This window comes from Zootoca vivipara, chromosome 6 (genome assembly GCF_963506605.1).
Source record: "Zootoca vivipara chromosome 6, rZooViv1.1, whole genome shotgun sequence".
NCBI lineage: Eukaryota > Metazoa > Chordata > Lepidosauria > Squamata > Lacertidae > Zootoca > Zootoca vivipara.
Window position 1 is genome coordinate 2,872,852 of NC_083281.1, and position 16,149 is coordinate 2,889,000.

Genomic DNA, 16,149 nt, shown 5'->3' on the forward strand with positions numbered 1-16,149 from the left:
AATAAATAGCCAAAACAGACAGACCTCAGTGTGGCACTCAAATCGGAAGCATAACACTCAAATCGGAGTATGTTCGGCTTCCCAAAAATGTTTGCAAACCAGAATGCTTAATTCCAGGTTTGCAGCGTTCGGGTTCCAAGTTGTTCGACGGCTAAGCCGTTCGAGAACCAAGGTACCACTGTAATAGAATAAATGCCGTATGCAAAATGTCCCGAAAACCAAAGACCAGTCCCAAAGGTTTATACCAGGCATGTCAAACCTGCGGCCCTCCAGATGTTTTGGCCTACAACTCCCATGATCCCTAGCTAGCAGGACCAGTGGTTGGGGAAAGATGGGAATTGTAGTCCAAAACATCTGGAGGGCCGCAGGTTTGACATGCCTGGTTTATACTAACTTATGGAGCCGCGTTTTACAGATGTATACTGTTACAAGTTGTGTACGTTCAGAAATGCAGGTTTTCATAATATATTTTGGGGTGGTTCTCCAGGGAAATTTAAAGGACAGTGATACAATAAATGAGGGCAAAGGGTGGGGAGAAAACCGGGGTGAATGGTGCCTGCCATCAGATTTTAGAGGTCTGAAACTAGAGGCGGGTGGTGTTTCTTTTTAAAAGGGGATTTCAAAGGGAGGACAGTGCCAAAGAGGCAAGCCTCAAATGGGATTTTGAGGCTTGCCTCTTTTTGCTTCCGGGCAGCGTCCTTGAGCTTTTCCGGAGCCCAAATAGCAATCTCGTTTTCTTTGACAGCACAGCGGTGCCTTCGTCTACGGAGCCATGAGCTTCACGGATAAAGTCGCCAACGGGGTGGGCGTGATGATCATCCAGAACTTGCACCCGTGCCCGTAAGTAGAAACATTACCCACTGAAACCACAGACCATAACACAACAGCATGCGACAATTGCAGGATGCGAGGCGCTCGGCTCCCAGTGTGAACAGAATCCAATTCTGAGAAGGAATAGCTCTCGGAAAGTAAACCTGATTTGAAGTAGGGGTTGAATAATTTTGACCTCAACTTTAGATATAGACAGGCCTTGGTTATTTATATGTCTCTCTTATCATTTTGATGCAAGCCACTTAAATGCTTTGCCGATTAAGCGGTACAGCCGTACCTTGGTTGTTGAATGGAATCCGTGATTGTATTATTCTTTTATTAATTTAATATGCCGTAAACCGCTTTGAAGTTTTTCTCTAAAGTATAAAGCGGTGCAGAAATTAAATAAATAGGTACGCCGTTTGAAAAACCAAGGCGCAGCTTCCGATTGGCTGCAGGAGCTTCCCGCGCTCAACCGGAAGCCGGGTCGGACATTCGGCTTCCGGAAAAAAGTTCACAAACCGGAGCGATCACTTCTGGCTTTGCGGCGTTCGGGGAACCAAAACATTCGAGTCGCAAGCCGTTCGCCAACCAAGGTACGACTGTACATCATTTCCCAGTAAGCTCTCACCTTGCTTGTTGCCTGCTTCAGATTCTGTATGCGAGAGATCTCCCAGGAATTTGGCCTGGAGTCACTCTTCCTTTTTTAACAACTCCCGTTGCTTTCCCCTTTCTGTCTTCCCTTCCCTCTCCCCCCCCCCCGCCAATGGGGAACCCAGGACTGAGCACTGTTGCAGCAACTGTGTGCCGTTTTACCGCTGGGTGATGGTGGCCGTCACCGGAGGAATGGCTGTCGTCGCCACTCTGGGCCTCGCCTGCATAATGATTTGGCCCATCCGTGTCCGGTTCCGTAAGTCAGATTTCGTTTTGCCTTAACTGTGGGGGGGGGGGGGGAGAGGCGGGGACCCGGCCAGCGGAAGAGGTGGCCCCTAGAATGAATGAATGAATCTTTATTTGCGTCAGCCGTTGGCCATAGCAACAAAACAACAATACGATATACAAAGAATAGAAAGAAAAAGGCAATTATATAAAATACATTTTAGGGTTTTGAATCAATAGTCAAATGGTGGATCTAATTCTGATTGCCCCAGCTAAAAACCTTGCCACCTTTCCTGTCACCTGCTCATCTTGGTCTGCCCAGAGAAAGGACACTGGGGCAGTGGCTGGCTGACCCAGAATGGACAATAAAAGAGGGGGATCATCTCATTCCTCAAGTCTTTAGAAAGAGGGCAAGCCAGAAGGGCATGCGCCACCGATTCAGGACTGCCATCTCCACAGGGACATTCCTGTTACGTGCGAGGGATGGAGAGGAATGCCCTGAGAGCAGAGGATTTTTCTTCTTAGAGGAGGGATGTGTGGGAATGTTAAGGATAGTTGGAAAGGGATATATTGGATAAGTATTATCTTTCCTTGACTCGCGCTACTAAATGATGTAGCAGAGCAGATTCCCCTCAGTATAGCTGGAAGCTTTGAATCTCTTCGTTAAGATCGTTTCCCTTTTGTCCCTCTTAAAAGAACGAAGGCACGAGAGTCTTTCTGAGTAAAGTAGCAAGAGGTTTACTCGCATTTCAGTTCGCGGTTTGATCCCTGAAAGGCAGGCTTTAGCTTAATAGTTACACGAACAAAGAAAGACGAAAACTGGATGAACTGAGAAGACGGCTGCGTGACTCGGCTCCTTTGTGGAGTCGGCCAGAGTCAGGCCCATCTCCCAGGTCTCAGGCAGAGGGGAGGAAAGTTGCACCGACTGGATGTCCCCCTCCTTGTGCCCATTCTAGGGAAATAAGAAACGTTGCATTTGACTGCACCAATTGATTACATCCCACAGGATGAACTGTAAGAAAAATACTTAGTTCCTGAATCTCTTGCGCATATTGATAACTTTGCTCAGCTTCACAGATACTTGCCAGGCTGTATTTGAAAAGGGAGGTGTGAGCCCCTACAGTCCAAAGACTGTTGGAACAGCTTTCCCAATTTCCTTCCTCCTTGCAGAGAAATAATCTGATGTCAATTTGGGGGAGTCAAAATGGCTTCAGGATTGCTCTCCTGTACTATTTCAGACATAAAATAAAAAAATTCCTTCAGTAGCACCTTTAAGACCAACTAAGTTTTTATTTTGGTATGAGCTTTCGTGTGCATGCACACTTCTTCAGATACAGTGAAATAGGAGTCCCCAAGCACTTATGTAGAGAAGGGGTGGGGAGGGGGAATTTCAGAAATAGACTGGAAAGAGAAGTTGCTGAATTACAACTTATCACCAAGCTCAAAACCATGGAGGGACCTGGTTTGAACAGAGATATCGGATTCTTATCTCATTATACATGATAAGCGATCTTCAGCCATCTCAACCCTTGCTTTTTCATGCAAAACCATTTGCAGTCGTTTTCGGTCATCAACAGCTATCAGTCAGTCAATCACCCACTTCCACCACCCTTCTGAGTGATCCCCCCTCCCCTCCCCATCCCCACCCCTCCCCACCCCTTCTCTACATAAGTGCCTGGAAACTCCTATTTCACTGTATCTGAAGAAGTGTGCATGCACACGAAAGCTCATACCAAAATAAAAACTTAGTTGGTCTTTAAGGTGCTACTGAAGGAATTTTTTTATTTTACTTTGACCCAGACCAACACGGCTACCTACCTGTATTTCAGACATGTAGTTTATATACTTATGTATGTGTTTGCCTTGTACATTTATGAACATTTTATAAATGTACATAAAGGACCCCTGACGGTTACGTCCAGTCGCGGATGACTCTGGGGTTGCGGCGCTCATCTCGCTTTACTGGCCAAGGGAGCCGGCGTTTGTCTGCACACAGTTTTTCCGGGTCATGCATAGCTGCCAAGTTCTCCCTTTTTAAAAGGGATTTTCCCTTATGCTGAATAGGCTTCCTTGCGAGAAAAGGGAAAACTTGGCAGCTATGGTCATGTGGCCAGCATGACTAAGCCGCTTCTGTCAAACCAGAGCAGTGCACGGAAACGCCGTTTACCTTCCCGCCGGAGCAGTACCTATTTATCTACTTGCACTTTGACATGCTTTGGAACTGCTAGGTGGGCAGGAGCTGGGACCGAGCAACGGGAGCTCACCCTGTCGCGGGGATTCGAACCGCTGACCTTCCGATCGGCAAGCCCAAGAGGCTCATTGGTTTAGACCACAGCGCCACCCGCGTCCCTATATATGACCTTAGAGTTCCTATAACTGGACAGCTCAAGCAACCTTTGTTTCTCGCTTCCTCCTGCAGATGACATCTCCGTTTCGGGGCTGGCCGGCACCCGATCCCAGGCACTCGGAGACTCCGAGGGCAGCGGAAATCCCAGTGTCGTCAACTGAGGCTCTGTCCCCCTTGGGGGGGGGGGGAGCAAGCCGGAAGACGCCTTGGCAGGGAAGACCCAAAGACTCGGCTGCCCTCCTCTCAATCCAACTGGGTTCTTCTTGAGAATTGGACCATTCCCAACTCTTTCCTCTCCCTTTTCCTCCTCCTTGCACATTTTGCACAGTTCTGTCCCGTCACCCGCCCTGCCCTTCCTTTTGCACGATGTTCACAAAAGATACTAGGCCTCATGAAGGAAGAAATTCTCCACCCACCCAGTCCCTATCTTCCCTGCCCTCGTCACATCAGACCACTTACATATATATATATATATATATATATATATATATATATATATATATATATATATATATAAATCTACTTGTATATAAGAATTATAAATAAAGGTGTGTGTTTTATTAAAAAAAGAAAAGAAAAGGGAAGCTTACATTCTTTCTCTTCACTAAGTCGTAAAAGCTGGACACTGAAGCCAGTGTTGTTGTTGTTGTTTATATTTTGCTTTATTGATTCCAAAAAGAAAACAAACAGTCAACAAAAACACTTCAACACGTTACAAAAAGATACTATGGTTTCTTAGTACATATCTTCTATGGCGACTTCCCATCATGGTTCCTTAGTACTTTTTGGTTTGTTGCATTTATCTTTATCGATGATAATACATCTCAGTTCTCTTAAGTTTCTACGGTTTCTTGCAGAAGTCACTTCAGGCCTGCCAACAACTCCAGATTTTTGCATTGCTCCCTGAGATAATTTCTATACATGTCCCATTCCCTCATAGATGTTTGTTCCATCCGGTCCCTTAATTTTCCCGTCATTTTTGTTAATTCTGCAAACTCGATAACAGTTTTGATTGCCACTCCAGTTTAGTCGGTGTTAAATCTCCTTCCCAGTTTCCAGCTTTTAGAATTCTTGCTGCCACGGTGGCATAGAGAAATATCTTCCTCACCTTTTGGGGTATCTCTGTGCCTATTCCTGTATTCCTAAAAGGCATAGATATTGAAGCCAGTGTTGGTCCAATGAAAATAATGAACTTTAGTCACCAGATGTCAAAGAAATAAACAACTATCTGACTTTTAGAAGACATCTGAAGGCAGCCCTCTTTAGGGAAGCTTTTAACATTTGATGAATTATTGTATTTTAATATTTTGCTGGAAGCCGCCCAGAGTGGCTGGGGAAACCCAGCCAGATAGGTGGAGTATAAATAATATATTATTAAAAAATTCCTTCAGTAGCACCTTAAAGACCAACTAAGTTTTTATTTTGGTATGAGCTTTTGTGTGCATGCACACTTCGTCAGATGAAGTGTGCATGCACACGAAAGCTCATACCAAAATAAAAACTTAGTTGGTCTTTAAGGTGCTACTGAAGGAATTTGTTTATTTTGTTTCGACTCAGACCAACACAGCTACCTACCTGTAACTAATATATTATTATTATTATTATTATTATTATTATTATTATTATTATTATTATTATTATTTATTACTAGCTGGCCCTGCCATGTGTTGCTGTGGCTCAGTTTGTTAAATGGAGGGTCAGAGCCCCCCTTCAGACTCCCCTGACCGTCAGAGTCCCCCAGTTTTTCGTATGTTATGTTTACATAGGCGCATCCCTGTGTCTCCCCCCTACCCTGTCCCGATCCATTACCTATCCCTGTTTCCTATTCTGGGACCCCCCCACCCCACCCAGGCAAGGCTTGAGATACCCCCATTTCATATTCAGCTATACCCACCCCACCCAGGCAAGGCCTTACCTATCCCTGACCCCTATTCCACCCCCCTCACCCCACCCAGGTCAGGTCTTACCTATCCCTGCCCCGGAACTGAGCCAGTTTTTGAACGTTTTTTGGAAGCCGAACGTCCAACGCGGCTGTCGGCTATTGTTTCCAGGGCGCCTGCACCAATCAGGAGCCGCGCCTTGGTTTCCAAACATTTCGGAAGTCAAACGGACTTCCGGAACGGATTAGTTTGGCGCTTTTGTTTTTCCCATTCATTTTGCGTTTTGGTTTTTGAGGCTTTTTCGGTTCATTTGTTTTTGTGACTGTGCGGAACCCAGTTCAGCTACTGGTTGGTTGGTTGTGTGGCTGCGGAAATGGATGAAAGCCCCCCATCCAAACAATGACTATCATCAGTGCAGGTCAGGGGGGAAATGTAATTTTAATTTTTATCATCTGCATACTGTCTTGTTTATTGTATACAGTGGAACCTCAGTTTATGAACACCTCAGTTTATGAATTTTCAGTTTACGAACGCCGCAGACGCATCTGGAACGTATTAATTCATTTTCCATTACTTTCAGTGGGAAAGTTCGCTTCAGTTTATGAACGCTTCAGTTTATGAACAGACTTCCGGAACCAATTACACCCATGCTTCAGGTTAAGTACAGACTTCCGGAACCAATTACACTCATACCTCGGGTTAAGTACACTTCAGGTTGAGTACTCCGCGGACCCGTCTGGAACGGATTTATCCACTTTCCATTACTTTCAATGGGAAAGTTTGCTTCAGTTTATGAACGCTTCAGTTTATGAACAGACTTCTGGAACCAATTGTGTTCATAAACCGAGGTACCACTGTAGTACAGTACATTGGTTATTGCTTTCATTTTATTGATCAATGGCCTCATTAGATAGTAAAATGCACGTTAAGCTGCTGTTTTAGGGGTTGTTTTTAAAAGTCTGGAACGGATTAATCCATTTTGCATTGCTTTCTACAGGAAGGCGCGCCTTGGTTTTGGAACGCTTTGGTTTTGGAACAGACTTCCAGAACGGATTAAGTTTGAAAACCAAGGTGCCGCTGTATAGGTGTTTCCTAATGACGCTCAGCACCCTTAACAAACTACAGCTCCCATGAGTCTTTGGAGCAGCCAAGCCTGTTTAAGTGCTATGACCCCAGTTTAAATGCATAGCTCAGTTGGGGCCAAAAGCAGAAGGACTTGTGATTGTATCAACCTATCATTTAAGGCACCAATTCATTGTGCCAGTGGTGGAATCTAGACACATATTTTAAAAAGGTGAAAATTCTTTTTTTAAAAAAACATTTTGAAAAATAGATTCAATTTGCCATAGCTCATCATCGCCATCTGGTGTCGCATTTGTATAATGTACTTTGCAGCACACTTGAAACGTTTCCTTTGCAGCTGCATAGCCGAGTCCAGAGTTTCATTGCAGAACATGCACAAACACACCAGCCAGGAAATACGGAGGTCTCTGTTCCTCTTTTCGAAAGAAATTGCAAATGAACTTTCCCTTTGTCCCAACCGCTACCCGGTTTCTCGGTGTTGGAATTCCTTATTCCTGATCCTGATGCCAGCTCTTTTTCAGGGCCGCCTCGATGACGAAGCTTGCACGATGTGTGTGTTTTCGTTTCAAGAGATCAGGCGCTCTTCTCGGAAACGGGAGCAAGTTCCAACCTGTCTGAACAGGCCGGAGTCTGCAGGAAACTAGCAAAAGAAATTAATGGCTGGCAAGACAATGGAATGCGGAAGGAGTGGTGGTTTTTTAAAAAAACATCAGCTTGGCAATAAAAGTGAAGCTGCTAAGATCCTAGGGATCGTTTATTAGCAGTTTTAACTGTTTGGTTCAGTTACACCAGGGGTCAGCAAACTTTTTCAGCAGGGGGCCAGTACACTGTCCCTTGTGGGGGGCCGGACTTTTTTTTTGGGGGGGGGAGAGATGAACGAATTCCTATGCCCCACAAATAACCCAGAGATGCATTTTAAATAAAAGGACACATTCTACTCATGTAAAAACACGCTGATTCCCGGACCGTCCGCGAGCCGGGTTGAGAAGGCGAATTGCCCGTATCCGGCCCCCGGGCCTTAGTTTGCCTACCCATGGATTAATCTGTTTTGCGTTCCTTTCTATGGGAAAGTGCACCTTTGCTTTGGAATGCTTTGGTTTTGGAGACTGCTGTAACTCTTATCGAAAAAAAGAAACGAAATTCGTCCTTATTTTTGAGAAACCCATGCTGGGTCTTAGCAAACTCCGTTTAATTTGGCACCATCTTAGGTTAGGGGGGCTGTGCCCCAGTTGCCCCAAAGGAACCAGCCCCCCCGTTGCTATGAATTAGGTCAGATTCAAAAGCACCGTGTGTGCCAGTTATACGACGACGTTTATTTCAGGGGCGTTCCCCTATTTTTTCTTCTTTTATGGCTGAACTCACCTGTCTGATGAGGCAACAGAGGTCCTTTCAAGGTGAAGGACTCCTCTTGTGGTGCTAGAGGATGATTAAACCCCTGCAGGAAGCAACTGTCAGGGAGGAAAAGAGAGTCTTGGTGGAAACAGGCGCTGAACTCCCTGATAATGTCTTGGTAGATTGTCCTCTGGCTTGAAGAGATTCAAGATGCATTGCATACCGCCCAAAGTTTCTCCGATGAAAATAAAAAAAAGGTAAAGGGACCCCTGACCATTAGGTCCAGTCGCGGACGACTCTGGGGTTGCGGCGCTCATCTCGCTTTACTGGCCGAGGGAGCTGGCGTTTGTCCGCAGACAGTTTTTCTGGGTCATGTGGCCAGCAGGACTAAGCTGTTTCTGGCGAAACTAGAGCAAAGCACAGAAGCGCCGTTGACGACCTCGCTGTAGCGGTTCCTATTTATCTACTTGCACTTTGACGTGCTTTCGAACTGCTAGGTTGGCAGGAGCTGGGACCAAGCGATGGGAGCTCACCCATCATGGGAATCCAATGAAAATAGGGATGTCCTATTCCAGGGGTTGGCAAAGTTTATCTGGCCTGGGCCGTATCGGTCCCACAGAGATCCGTGGACTGGATCGTGTGCACCCGTGATTTTGGCGTCTGCGCAGACATGATTTTCGGCGCCGCGGAAACGTGTCCCCGTGCCACGCTGGTTTAGTGTAGCGTGCGAGCGGGCAACTCAATTCAGGGGTGGCTCATGGACTGGTCAAACGACCTCCGTGGGACGCTTCTGGTCCATGGGCCTTAGGTTGGTGACCCCTGTCCTATTCCTTCCCCTCCAATGTTTCTTTCGTGAAAATAGGGACGTCCTATTCCATCCCCTCCAACATTTCTCCCGTGAAAATAGGGACGTCCTATTCCATCCCCTCCAACATTTCTCCCGTGAAAATAGGGATGTCCTATTCCATCCCCTCCAACATTTCTCCCGTGAAAATAGGGACGTCCTATTCCATCCCCTCCAACATTTCTCCCGTGAAAATAGGGATGTCCTATTCCATCCCCTGCAACATTTCTCCCGTGAAAATAGGGAGAAAGATGCCATAAGGACAGGTAAGCAAAAGACAATGGAGAGTCTTTTCCATTTCCTTCCTCCCTGCAGAGAAACATTTGAAGTCAATTTGGGAGAGTGCAAATGGTTTCTGGATTGTTCTCCTGTACTATTTCAGACATGTGGTTTACATACTTAAGTATATGATAGCCTTGTAAATTTATGAACATTTAATTTATATATTTGAGACCTTAAATTCTTATAACGCCGCATTACAGGGGGTTGGACTAGATGACCCTCAGGGTCCCTTTCCAACTCTACGATTCTAATAATTCCTGTTTGTCCAAGAGAACAACGGCAGCTCTCCTGGGCTTTGTGGGACAAAAGCCACTCTGTGTAATCAAAGCTAGAAGTGTTAGAATTTATGGTTCGGTTACGTTGACATGCTTCTTAACAACAGATTATATGACCCGGAGAACAGGAGGGGAAATAGATCTCCTCTTGAGCTTGGGCAAACAGGTTGGTCGAAGCTGCGCCAAAGAGAATGGCTGTTGGAAAGTTGGAAAGAGCTCAAGAGGTAGTTAAGGAAATAGAAAAAGCAGGTGAGCCTGTGACCTGGATTCAGGAATTAAAAGTATTTACCATCACAAAAGAATGGGCAAGTAAGCAATCAGTGGCCATTATTAGGTTTCCTGGCAGGCAGGATTTCTGCTGTAGACTGCCTCCTTCTGTGATGTATGTATGATGTTTTTAGGGGTGGTCTTGAGCTACAGGGTGGGCAGTTTCAAAAGTCTATATAAGAGCTTGCACACCAATGTTCTGGGTTCCTCCTCCCTCCTGCGTGTGGCGAGTGAGGACCCTGTTGCAACAGTTTAATAAAGATCAGGCTTACTAGCGGCTTTGCTTCTCAAAATTCTCCGGTTGGCCTCTGTTATTTTCTCCTACCGATAGTTCCCTGTAACCTCACTTATCGCAGTGAGGGAACCGCCAGAAGGCCCTTGGAGCTGGACCTCAGTGTCCAGGCTGAATAATGGACAGGGCAGTCTCGAGCAGGTCGCGCGCCCTGGTGCTGAGGGGCGGAGATCACTCCGGTGTCCCCGCACTCGCAGGGCGAAGCATGGTTTCCGCGCGCGCCCTGGCGCACTGCGCCACCAGGGGTCTACCTAGAGCCGGCCCTGATGATGGGGGTGGAGACGCTCCTTCAGGGATACTGGGCTGTTTAGGACTTTCAAGGTTAGCACCAACACTTTGAATTGTGCTCGGAAACATCCCAGAAGCCAATGTAGGTCTTTCAGGACCAGTGTTATATGGTCTCAGTGGCCACACCCAGTCACCAGTCTAGCTGATGCATTCTGGATTAGTTGTGGTTTCTGGGTCACCTTCAAAGGTAGCCACAAGTAGAGCACATGGCAGGAGTCAAAGCGGGAGATAACCAGAGCATGCACCATTCTGTCCAGTCCATGGGCAGGTAGGGTCTCATCCTGTGTTCCAGATGGAGCTGGGAGACAGCTGCCCTGGACACAGAACTGACCTGTACCTCCATGGACAGCTGTGAGTCCAAAATGAGCCCCAGGCTGCATACCTGGTCCTTCAGGGGCGCAGTTACCCCATTCAGGACCAGGGAGTCCCCCCCCCACCTGCCCGCCCCCTGTCCCCTCAAAAACAGTCCTTCTGTCTTGTCTGGATTCAAGCTCGATCTGTTATCCGCCATCCATCCTCCGACCGCCTCCAGACCCTCACACAGGACCTTCACTGGTTCTGATTTAAAGGAGAGGTAGAGCTGGGTATCATCCGCATACTGATGAACCCCCAGCCCAAACCTGAGCCCCCCCCCATCCCTGCTGCAAGCAGAAGACGAACGGAGGAGAAGGACAAGTTTCGGGGAGCTCGAAAGTGGTCGCCGCTTGTGCACCTTTGGGTGCCACAGAGCAGAGACGGTAACCTCCCTTCATAGAATCATAAGAGTTGGAAGAGACCACAAGGGCCATCCAGTCCAACCCCCTGCCAAGCAGGAAACACCATCAAAGCATTCCTGACATATGGCTGTCAAGCCTCTGCTTAAAGACCTCCAAAGAAGGAGACTCCACCACACTCCTTGGCAGCAAGTTCCACTGTCGAACAGCTCTTACTGTCAGGAAGTTCTTCCTAATGTTGAGGTGGAATCTTCTTTCTTGTAGTTTGAATCCATTGCTCTGTGTCCGCTTCTCTGGAGCAGCAGAAAACAACCTGCTTCAAGCCAAAGGGAGTCCCATGCCGTCGCCGTGGCAACTGTTTGAAGGATGTGTGTCTCCAGGCAACTTGGGCTGCCAGAAGAGAAGTCATGTTTGTGCTCCAAATCGGAGTCGACAGCTTCCTGGTCTTGCTGGCTGCAGGTGCAATCCCGGACGGGGTTGAACTTCAGACTTTTCTCACCCTGCCCGCCCATAAAAGCAGCTGCCAACGGGAGGTTCAGAGGCCACAAGGCTGGAGAGGAAGCCGAGGAAGAGGAAGACGGCCCTTCTGAGTGAGAAATGGACCACCTCAAAACCACTGGAGATGTCACCTTGGAGAGGCCGAGCAAGCTGTAAGTGGCTGGGCCCTTTTAGGAGAGGGGGGCACTTGCAATCGATATGATTCCACCCCCATTGAAAATTGAGAAACGTTGGAGGGGATGGAAGAGGACGTCCCTATTTTCAGGGGAGAAATGTTGGAGGGGATGGAAAAGGACGTCCCTATTTTCACGGGAGAAATGTTGGAGGGGATGGAATAGGACATTCCTATTTTCACGGGAGAAACGTTGGAGGGAATGGAATAGGACGTCCCTATTTTCATGGGAGAAACGTTGGAGGGGATGGAATAGGACGTCCCTATTTTCCTGGGAGAAATGCTGGAGGGAATGGAATAGGACGTCCTTATTTTCATGGGAGAAACGTTGGAGGGAATGGAATAGGACGTCCCTATTTTCAGGGGAGAAATGTTGGAGGGAATGGAATAGGACGTCCTTATTTTCATGGGAGAAACGTTGGAGGGGATGGAATAGGAAGTCCTTATTTTCATGGGAGAAACGTTGGAGGGAATGGAATAGGACGTCCCTATTTTCCTGGGAGAAACGTTGGAGGGAATGGAATAGGACGTCCCTATTTTCATGGGAGAAATGTTGGAGGGGATGGAATAGGACGTCCCTATTTTCACGGGAGAAACGTTGGAGGGAATGGAATAGGACGTCCCTATTTTCACGGGAGAAATGCTGGAGGGGATGGAATAGGACGTCCCTATTTTCAGGGGAGAAATGTTGGAGGGAATGGAATAGGACGTCCTTATTTTCATGGGAGAAACGTTGGAGGGGATGGAATAGGAAGTCCTTATTTTCATGGGAGAAACGTTGGAGGGAATGGAATAGGACGTCCCTATTTTCCTGGGAGAAATGCTGGAGGGGATGGAATAGGACGTCCCTATTTTCAGGGGAGAAATGTTGGAGGGAATGGAATAGGACGTCCCTATTTTCATGGGAGAAACGTTGGAGGGGATGGAATAGGACGTCCTTATTTTCATGGGAGAAACGTTGGAGGGAATGGAATAGGACGTCCCTATTTTCCTGGGAGAAATGCTGGAGGGAATGGAATAGGACGTCCCTATTTTCCTGGGAGAAATGCTGGAGGGGATGGAAAAGGACGTCCCTATTTTCACATGAGAAACATTTTAAGGCATGGAATAGGACAGGGATAGGCAACCTAAGGCCCGTGGGCCAGATGCGGCTCAATCGCCTTCTCAATCCGGCCCATGGACGGTCCAGGAATCAGCGTGATTTTACATGAGTAGAATGTGTGCTTTTATTTAAAATGCATCTCTGGGTTATTTGTGGGGCATAGGAATTCGTTCATCCCCCCAAAAATATATATATATATAGTCGGGCCCACCACATGGTCTGAGGGACTGTGGACTGGCCCACGGCTGAAAAAGGTTGCTGACCCCTGGAATAGGACGTCCCTATTTTCATGGGACAAATGTTGGAAGGGATGGAATAAAAAGGTAAAGGTAAAGGGAACCCTGACCAAATAGGACACCCCTATTTAGTCTCATGGACTGCAAGAAGATCAAGCCTATCCATTCTGAAGGAAATCAGCCCTGAGTGCTCACTGGAAGGACAGATCCTGAAGCTGAGGCTCCAATACTTTGGCCACCTCATGAGAAGAGAAGATTCCCTGGAAAAGACCCTGGTGTTGGGAAAGATGGAGGGCACTAGGAGAAGGGGACGGCAGAGGACGAGATGGTTGGACAGTGTTCTCGAAGCTACGAACATGAGTATGACCAAACTGCGGGAGGCAGTGGAAGACAGGAGTGCCTGGCGTGCTCTGGTCCATGGGGTCACAATTTCCATCGGATAAATGTTGGAGGGTTTGGAGTTGTCTGGTTTGATCTTGGAATGTCCCGCTTTTCCTTAGGACTTCCCCGTTTTCATCGGATAAATGTTGGGGGGTATGAAAGACACGTTCTTCTGGACACGTCAGTATCCTGTCAGTATCCTTCTTGAACTGGGCACTACTGTATTCTGCTCTGGTCAGACCTCACCTGGAGTACTGTACTGTGTCCAGTTCTGGGCACCACAGTTCCAGAAGGATACTGACAAGCTGGAACATGTCCAGAGGAGGGCAACCAAAATGGTCAAAGGCCTGGAAACGATGCCTTATGAGGAACGGCTTAGGGAGCTGGGTATGTTTAGCCTGGAGAAGAGAAGGTTAAGGGGTGATATGATAGCCATGTTCAAATATATAAAAGGATGTCATATAGAGGAGGGAGAAAGGTTGTTTTCTGCTGCTCCAGAGAGGTGGACACGGAGCAATGGATTCCTACTACAAGAAAGAAGATTCCACCTCAACATTAGGAAGAACTTCCTGACAGTAAGAGCTGTTCGGCAGTGGGATTTGCTACCAAGGAGTGTGGTGGAGTCTCCTTCTTTGGAGGTCTTTAAGCGGAGGCTTGACAGACATATGTCAAGAATGCTTTGATGGTGTTTCCTGCTTGGCAGGGGGTTGGACTGGATGGCCCTTGTGGTCTCTTCCAACTCTATGATTCTGTGCTTCTATGAAAAATGGGAGTTGAGAAAGGACATTCTTTCCCGGGACTGCCTCTATTTGTTAGATCAGGGATGGGGGAGAACCCGTTTCAATCGCTTCGGCTGCCTTCCGACTGACTAGCCACAAGGGGGCGCGGGGCACAGGCGCCGCCGCCGCGCGAGCTCTACCCGGAGTCTCTTAATCCGGAGTCGCTCCGCTTCTCTCGGGTGACTCGGAACCGCCACCGGTTCATCCCGGGTGCTGGGCAGGAAGGTGAGAGGAGGATGAGACAAAGGTGACCCGCTGCCACCCTTTGCTTTGGGGGTCACCGCGGGGGAGGAGGCGGCGGAGGAAAAGGTTCAAGGTCTTCCCTCGCGTCCGGGAGCAGGGGGAGGAGGGGCCGGGCGCCTCCCTTCTCCCCGCCCATCGCCCGGGCATCGGATCTGCAGAGGCTCCGCGATGGTCAAGCTGGGAGTCGCCCCGGGACCTGATAGCCTCTCCTCCTTGACCGACATCAGGTAGTAACCTCCTTTAGGGAAAGGAGAACCCAGGCGTCCGGGTTTAGGGACAAGCCCCTCCCCCTCTCTCCCACCTCCGCGTTTCCTCTTTCAGAAACCCCTAAAAATAAAGCTGGCAGCTTCTCTCAAGGAGAAGAACCCAGGTGTCCTGGCGCTCTGCTTCCAATCGATGCGAAGCCCCTCCCAGCCTCCGAGAAGGGACCCAGGTGTCCTGGCCAGGCTCTCAGCACGGGGACTCCCAGCCCACCAGCGATTCTTATTCCTCTCCCAGCTATTTTGTAACGTTGCCGGCGCGGAGGGGAGGTGGGGGCGGGCTCTGCACATGATCAGAGAAGCTGCTGTCATCCATACAAAACTCTAATTTCATTATTATTGTTGTTCCGTGTCGGGGTATTTGCGTCCCGAGCTTTCTGTCCTCTGAAGTACCTAAAATCAATTCAAGTTGGGCGGGGCGGGGCGGGGGAGCCGGCTATATTAAAAGATACTGTAGTGGTAGAAATGCCATTGTTCCGGGGCATGTGCAGAATAGTTCCTGGTGCTCAGATCAACGACGCCCGTTCACTCTTCTTCCCCCTGAGCAACAAGACTATGGGCTATGCCAGTGATGGCGAACCTATGACACGCGTGTCAGACGTGACACGCAGAGCCCTCACTGCTGGCACGCGCCCCATCGGCCCATTCGCGCTGTTCCCCCCCCCATTTGTTCTCCTGCTCCTCCTACAGCTTGTCTCCGCTAGAGCTTGTCTCCGCTGTTAAAACCCGGATCCTTTTGTTGTTGTTGTTGCTGGTAGCCAGAGATTGGTTTTTTAACCCTTTCTGTGCTGTTTTCTGGCGCTTTGGCAGACTATGTCGGTGCTGCGTGTTAGTTCCAGGGAAGGTATTATTCGTTATTTATTTCTGTTCTCTTCCCCCCCCCAAAAAAAAGCGCAGCAGCTTTGGGGCATTCCCCCCCCAAACCAAAGCAACTTTTGCACCCCCCCAAAAAACCTCCAAAACTTTGATCAGCAGCTCCCCCCAAAAAGCTCAACAACTCTGGGCACTTTGTGATAAATAAGGGGTTTTTGGTTTGGTTAAATAATTAGTTTATTGGTTTATTAAATACAGTTATATATTACAATTATACATTTTTGTTATTTAAACTATAAATATCGCGAAATTATGGTTTTTTTCTCGAAGTGACACACCACCCGAGTTATGCTGGTTTTTGGTGAATTTTGAC

General features: G+C 47.9%; 2 protein-coding genes across 5 annotated transcripts in view; both read left to right on the forward strand.

Moving 5' to 3' along the window:
* MFSD12 (major facilitator superfamily domain containing 12) overlaps positions 1–5,475 on the forward strand; it is a 33,203-nt gene extending 27,728 nt beyond the window's left edge. Inside the window, exons 8-10 of the mRNA XM_060275307.1 lie at positions 746–840; positions 1,590–1,720; positions 4,109–5,475. Of these exons, the coding sequence (XP_060131290.1) occupies positions 746–840; positions 1,590–1,720; positions 4,109–4,197 (315 nt within the window). The 3' untranslated portion in view covers positions 4,198–5,475. The remainder of the gene's footprint in view (positions 1–745; positions 841–1,589; positions 1,721–4,108) is intronic.
* The window catches only part of LOC118087030 (GRAM domain-containing protein 2A), a 40,242-nt gene continuing 24,951 nt past the window's right edge, over positions 859–16,149 (forward strand). The window contains exons 1-2 of one of the 4 annotated variants that reach the window (XM_060275309.1): positions 859–1,179; positions 13,975–14,707. In XM_060275309.1, coding sequence (XP_060131292.1) covers positions 14,697–14,707 — 11 coding nt within the window. In that variant the 5' untranslated portion in view covers positions 859–1,179; positions 13,975–14,696. The other 3 variants (XM_035119274.2, XM_060275311.1, XM_060275308.1) reach the window with 3 other exon arrangements.